We start from the raw sequence: 7,500 nt of genomic DNA on the forward strand, positions 1-7,500 counted from the left end.
CTGAAGTCATAAGTTTACGCGCGTCTTCACATCTGCAACATCTGCAAAGTGTTAAAGAATTATAAAGAAGTAGTAGATATTAGTGTGTCTTTATGTGGATTATATGGAAACATCTGTTGTGTGAAATAGCTTATTCAGGGCAGGACTGAATAAAAAAAAATGTTTAGAAATGAGTTTTTATAAACGATGAACGTTTTGCAGCTTCCGCAAGACGTATGTAAACTTACGACCTCGGTTAAACCCGTTGCAGTTCCAGGTTGTAACACTACCACCTGTGTGACAGTTTAATGGGGGTGAACACTTACGCATGGCACTGTAATGCTCGACGGATGTCACTGTTTCCTAACAGTAACGGTTATGCGCTTTTATCATAAACAGTAAAGATGACATTTTTGAAAGAAGCGAGGGGTGAAAACAGCGACGTCGCGTACCGTGCGGTATCCGGTTCCGCTCGCTCGCGGCGTCTCTGGAAGGCCGGTAAGATTCGCAAACCCACCCACCATGTGTCTGCTTAAAAAAAACAACTTACAGACAGACAAACGACCAGACATTCTAATCCACATAACCTTTATTAAAGATTACACTGTTACATCATTCATGTTCAATAGCTTGCTTTTTTTATTTATTTTTCTTTTACAAAAAGACACCATATTCCAACAACACACTCGTTTAAATTCTATACAATTATATACAATATGTTACAGGACACACACACACACACACACACACACACACACACACAGCGTTCTCTCACTGCTAGCAAAACTACAGTTTACTACAAGTTGGTACCGACTGCACGTAACAGATACACGCGTGACTCTCGGGACGTGTTACATGCTGCAGCTGTGTGTACGGCAGCACGTACATCTAATATATACATCTAATATGTAAACACACACTGTGCAATGCTGCTGTTTTTCGAGTGGGAGACAGACACGCAGAGGCGATTCAGAATTTTCTGGAACAAAGGACGGTTTTGTAAACTCGGCTGAAATAGCACTGAGGACGGACGGCAAGGCCGGCGAATAATCGGAACAAATGCAGGGCTGTCACTGCCGCGCTGCTATAAATAGAGCCGGGGCCGACGCTCGTGCACGCAGTTACCTTCACAAAAGATCACGACTGCAGCCAGCAGAAAACATGAACGCCTCATACGTAATGAGCCTCAGGCACGGCTCGCGATCTGATCTGCGGACGCAAATAAAACATCCCGCTCTTTGTTATCGCCCTCGGGGGTTCTCGGCCTCGCCGCGTCGATCACGATACTGCGTTCGTTTCAACGATCACGTGCATCACCTTCACCTCGACCGGCTGAGATATCTCCCTCGGCTGAATCGTTACTCCGTGTTACTCGAAACGGCAGGGATTTCGATTCGGTTCGGTCGTCGTTTTTGTGCGTTTCAGGACAAGGTCATGAACGAGAACATGCACGTGCTGAATGAGAGAATGATGACTGGCGTTACTGTCCGTTCCTACGACGTACACGGCGACGGCGAAAGACTAGTCTGTACAGAACTCAGAACTGACCCCTTTGTCACGTTGACACGCTGAAGTTCAGTTCCTTAACTTCACTACGACACTGTAGACTGGTACCTAAAAACTTCAGCTTGAACCCTAAAAGAATCCGTCATTCTCACACGCGTTGACTTTCTACTGTACGGTTGTGACTGAGTGAGGATTTATCCCGCTGATCCCGCTAATCCAGAAAGTGAACGGATTCCCTTTCGAGTCTGAGGGTTTCTCCATCGATCGCGTCCTCTCGCCGGGGCTTCCCCTGCCGCTGTCGTCTCGTCTCCGACCCATTCGTTAGGGCTCGAACGCCGCGTTCGACTAAACGTCGTCGCTCGTCGTTTCCGACCTCCGACTGGCGAAAAAAAACCGAAAGAAAACGCCCCCTCGGCTTGGGATTCCTACCCGGGAATCCGGGACGGTCTCCTCGGCGTCACGATTCAAATCGACATGGCCGCTCGCAGCAGGAACAGTACACAAAGCAGCACTTTAAATGTACAGCGTTTAAATGAATCGGAGCGTATCGGTGATCACCACGCAAATCTAGAAGCATCCGTAACGCTGACTGTACGCTCGGCCGTTTTTGAGGACGTACATATACGTCACTCAGCACAGTGACCTGGCTAGCTTGTTGCTAACACAAGACGAACACGGAGACGTCCATGGGACCCCCATTTAAGAGTTCCGACTTAAATGTACGTCTGCATCTGGATTTCTGGAAAAAACAACAACAACAACAACAACAACGATGGACCGTTCCGTCCGGATTGCGACGCTACCACAGACACGCTTCAGAGACTCGGATAGCTGGTAGCGTGATTCCATACACAGCCACGTACAGAAAAGGCACTTGGCCTCTATACTCGTCCTCTTTTTTTATTTTTCATTTTTCATTTGTCTACTAAAAACACCTTTGGTTCTACAAAGGCGAGTCAAATGAAAACCTTAACAACTGAGTCGATTAATTTGATTTTTTTTTCTCTCTCTAAACAAACCCTGACACGCATTAAGCTCTGGGACGCATGCATTGTACGGAGTAGAGATTATGTAGAAAGAATTTGCAATAAACAATGCAACAAAAAAAAGAACGTTTTTATATAAAAAATTAAAGACAAAAAAAAACTTTTTTTGGGGGGGGGCATCAAGTCCATAGGGAACATACAGGATGTACTGTATATGGTTTCTATAGTCATTTTTTTAATGTTTGTGGACTTCACTTCCTACCAGAGTACCACCTGCCTGTATAAAGTATTTTATACACAAACCTTCTATTATTTTTTTCACTGATACGGAGGTATATATATATATATTTTTTTTTTTTTTGTGTAAACTTTTCCTTGTGATGTAGAATGGAGAATAAGCAGAGAGTGCCGTAATAGTTGCTGTGAGAAAATAACTCAATCTGCCCAATATAAAGGTGCCATTATCCCAGCGTGTGGTCAACAAAGCCTCGGGAGACCAAGTGACTCTGGGCAGATTGAACAGAGACAATACCGCCAATCATTCCCCTCAGTCGGAACAGAGCTCACAAAGAAAGCGAGAGGCGCTTTCTTACGACCTTCTGGCTTTACGGTGCTGATTGGCTTATTCAGGATGCGTACGCTAGTGGAGCGACAGAGTGACGCAGAGCAGCTCGAGTGCGTCAGCACAAACCGAACGGGAGCTCTCTAAGTAAATGAGCCTCTCAGCTTGTCCGCAGTAATAAACGGTAGCCTGCTGCTCGACACTGAGCAACACATTACTGTTCGCCTGCAGACTGCTGCAAAACATCGGCGCAGGAAAGGTTTAAAGACTGACAGGAGCTTCCCTGGATGTCTCTGTCGAACAGATAAGCTTCCAGTGGTGTTATTTTGGGAGTGTGGCAGGCCGGCAGGCAGAGAAGCTAACGACATGTAGTGTTTCTCTGTGAACAAAACTCTGAATGTTAAAGGTTTGACAAAAGGATGCAACATTTCCCACAGCCTCAATTAAAATGAAAAATAAATACTCATCTTACCACAAACACAATATCCCATGTCGCCTTCCCCCCCCCCCCCATCCCACCAAGCGATCATATTTCCCTCACAGCACAGCTGTAAAACCTCCTGCTTCCGGATCCTCATCATCAAGTTCGATGCGGATCTCGGGGCCGTCCCTGTGGCTCTCGGGCTGGCTCTGAGCGCGCTCTGGTTTGGGCGTGGAGGACGACGAAGAGGGCGGAGACGCCTGCTGCATGGACATGGCTCGGCGCAGCAGCGGCGTGCGCTTACACGTCAAGAAATCGGGCGACGGAGACAGGAAATCGGGTTTGGACGAGATTCCGAACGAGCCCTGACGCAGGATCATGCGGTTCTTCTTGGGACGCGAGCCGTGCTCGAACTCCAGGGCTGAGAGGTGAGCAGCGTAACCCTCACTCAGGAACTGAGGATAAGAAAGAGGGGGGAAAAAAAAAGAGCTCGAAAGAGACGACCGGGAGATTGAAACGAGAGACTCAGATTGAACAGAGTTTGGTTTTATTAGCTCTACCTGGCACTGGTGCTGGTGTTTCTTGGATGGTCTTCCCACGATGTAGATCTGCGAGGCCTCCAAGCTCAGAGCGCTGTACACGGACATGTCCTTCATAGAGCCGTACGCCGCGCCGATCTTAATGTGACACTACAACACGCAGACACAACGAGCGCGGTTTAAAAGGGTTTACTGCGGAAGTCCCTATAGTCCGTCTGAGATAACATCCTGCCAGAATTCACACACTCATCACTTGGATCTGTAGAACGAGGCAACGTTTAACGTGGAATAGTTCACACAATGCTAAAACATGTCCGCAGTGTCTTTATTTCCATGGCTTGCTGTCTCTCTCCCCTGTCAGTTACACTACACTAGCCAACCGTGGGTGTCTGTGAGGTCATGAATGCGGAAGAGCGCACACAGCGCTGTTCTCTGAGTGTGTTTTCTATTTCCGTGCGCCGACTGATAGCACGAACGTCGTAAACGCTTCACTTTGATTTGACAAATGCGTGAGCTAGCACTTTGCAAAACCGATTAAACAGAAGGTGTAAAACAACTTTGGAACTAAATCCTGTGTGCTACCTCCTTGATGAGGCTCCTGAGGAAGATGGTTTTCTGGCGCAGGGGGTCGTGGACGAGCCCCTCGGAGAAAAACACCATGCCCTGGGGGAAGTTGTGCTGCGAGAGCCACGACACCACCCTCTGCTTCTGCATGTCGGGCCGACCGGTGATGTAGATGATCAGGTACCCGAGGTCCTGCCAGTGCCTGCAAGCACAACACCGACAACATGCTGGCTGAGGACCAATCAAATGCTCACACTGGACTGTAACTACGCCTTACAGTACAATACTCTAGCCTAGCTATTCCATATAAAAACAAAAAACGTTCATAGAAATGAGTAATAAACACAATGTGCATCCGAACGTAAAAATTCCACACTTCTAATATTAACTCTACTAGCGTCAAGCGTTACTTCACTGATAACAGCTACAAGTTGTCCTCCATGACAGCAAAACGTTGGACTGGGCAAAACCTGGGCATTTGTTACCCATGACCATCATGATACAGGTAAGGATTTGACGGCACGTTTCTGAAATGATGAAAAGTCAAAAGGCTCTAGGCTTTTCGTCTGAAGGACCTGGAGAAGTTCTGTATGGAGGAACGGTCTCAGATCCCATGCTATGTATTCTCCAACCTCCTCAGGAGAAGACTCAGAGCTGGTATCTTGGCAAAGCGAGGTCGCACAACGTATTGACTAAAAGGGTGCCAATAATTGTTGCACAATTATATTTAACAAAGATTTTTTTTTTTTGTTCATAAACCTGTGTTTTGTTTGATACCCATGAGAGCAGAGATCTAAAGGTTAAACAATAAAGACAACTTTTCACAGCCATAATAATAATAATAATAATAATAATAATATGTTTATTTTATATAGCGCCTTTCTCAGACCCAAGGCCGCTTTACATTGTACATACACACGCATATACACGTTTAAAGCCTTCTCTGCACATATTTACCAGAGGTGCCAATATTATTGGAGGGCGCCGTGTGCACTACACAACTGGCTGATTAGATAACCGCATGAACGAACATTCGAAAAGGCTATATAAATAAATAAATAAATAAATAAATAAATAGACCATTACATTGGCAAGCAGTGTAGCAGCGGGCACTGCTAGAAAAACCAGGAAACCATGCACACACACACACACACACACACACACACACACACACTCACCGAACCACATCTACAGCTCCAGGGCGGACTTTAGGGTCACTACCCATGAGTGAGACGCTGGCAGCGAAGGAGCCGTCGATGCTGAACACCACACACTCCATTCCTCTCGGCAGCACAGTGAGGAACGCCTCTGCGCTCGTCTGGTCGCCTCTTTAAAAAAAAAAAACCCAAAAAACATCTAGTGTCAATGTCAGCGTCATTGTCCCTAACATTTTAAATGGAAGATTTCCATGATGATCACTCACTTGACCACCATTTTGATGGGGTAGACGCCAACCGAGAGTCTCTTGTTTTTGGGAATGGTGTAGGTGATGCGACCGCTGCTGGTGGTTACCTCGGTGTCGAACAGCACCCAGCGTCCTGATCCGGGCTGCGTCGCCAAAAACACATCCACCTGAGCAAAAAAAGAGCCAGTGTTGCTCTAACGGCTCGACTGGTCAAGTCAGCAAATGAAAGTAATGGCGCCCTAGTCACTTTTGCATGTGCTGCAGCGTCATGAAAGTATAGTTACGCTTGTTTTATGTACACTACCGGTTAAAAGTGTAGACACACTCATTCTTTCTTTTTATTTTCCACATTTTAGAAGACTAATAAACTCATCAAAACTCTGGAGTAACACGAATGGAACTATGGGAATTATGTTGTGATAAAAAAATAAAATCCAAAAATAAATCAAAAATTTGCAATTTATCATCTTCAAAGTCGACGCACTTTTTGTCTAGAATTTCCAGAAATCTATTCTTGGCGTTTTCTCGAGCGATTTCTTGAGGAATTTCCCCGAGATGCTTTTTAATCCGTATTAAAGGAGTTCCCACCGACGCCGGACTCCGATCTCCTGCTTTTCAGAATATTTCGCTCGAGTCGTCTGTTTAAAAATATATTTTTATGCGAATAAAATGTTAGTTTTCTAATGAAAGAAACGAACACGTCGGCACGATTATATTTTTGTCTACGACGCCGATTTCAAACGTTTAATCACACACCTTCAGATCAGAAGCTTTTTAAAGATCACGAGAAACATTTCAGTCGAGTGTCCACAAACTTTTGACCGGCCATGTAGCTTTAGAATTACATTTACACTGTACGGTACTACAGACTCGCAAAATATGAACAACACACTCATACTGTGCGGCTCATGGTCTGCTAAATGTAAATCAATCACTGCGAAAAACATCTTGGTTTATAAAAATGAAAATAAATGAAAGATGTGAAGGCGATTTCTACAGATTTTCATGTCTTATGTTACTGCAGATATATATATCTATATTTCTTATTTCAATCATTTATTCCTAGAAAGAAGCCAACAGAATAAGACCATTTTAAACTTGAAACGAAACTGTAATTATGTCTAGAAATAGGCGTAATGGTCTTATAGTTATATAATAAACTCATAATGAGAAATATTCGATTTTTTTTCCCTTTATTCAATATATCTTCACTTGCTATATATTGATGGAATTTCTGTGCAGTGAGTCATTCATTCATTCATTCGGTTGTTCTTCATGCACCTCTCCTGGAGAGGACTGTGTGCCACTGTAATTGTTGTAAATGACAAATTTTGGCTTGACGAGAACCTTCTCTCCCGTGAGGGTGACCATGTCCAGAGGGCCGTACATGAACCTTCCCACCAGCGTCTGAGGCCCGTCCTCTGTCGCGATCACATCGTGTACTCTGTGGTTAGCCGTCACGTTCTGCACACACACACACACACACACACACAGACATCTCAAGCAACATGTCTAACAGCTCTTGACTCTTCATAGTG

General features: G+C 45.0%; 1 protein-coding gene across 2 annotated transcripts in view; it reads right to left on the reverse strand.

The window, feature by feature from the left end:
• Nucleotides 1–3,541: 3,541 nt before the first annotated feature.
• Nucleotides 3,542–7,500, reverse strand: part of plrdgb (PITP-less RdgB-like protein) — a 59,554-nt gene continuing 55,595 nt past the window's right edge. For both annotated transcript variants that reach the window (XM_053647965.1, XM_053647966.1), the window contains 6 exons: nt 7,310–7,426; nt 5,981–6,129; nt 5,736–5,885; nt 4,576–4,759; nt 4,015–4,143; nt 3,542–3,909 (listed from right to left, as the gene is read on the reverse strand). In XM_053647965.1, the coding sequence (XP_053503940.1) occupies nt 3,571–3,909; nt 4,015–4,143; nt 4,576–4,759; nt 5,736–5,885; nt 5,981–6,129; nt 7,310–7,426 (1,068 nt within the window). In that variant the 3' untranslated portion in view covers nt 3,542–3,570. The remainder of the gene's footprint in view (nt 3,910–4,014; nt 4,144–4,575; nt 4,760–5,735; nt 5,886–5,980; nt 6,130–7,309; nt 7,427–7,500) is intronic.

Source organism: Ictalurus furcatus, chromosome 18 (assembly GCF_023375685.1).
Source record: "Ictalurus furcatus strain D&B chromosome 18, Billie_1.0, whole genome shotgun sequence".
NCBI lineage: Eukaryota > Metazoa > Chordata > Actinopteri > Siluriformes > Ictaluridae > Ictalurus > Ictalurus furcatus.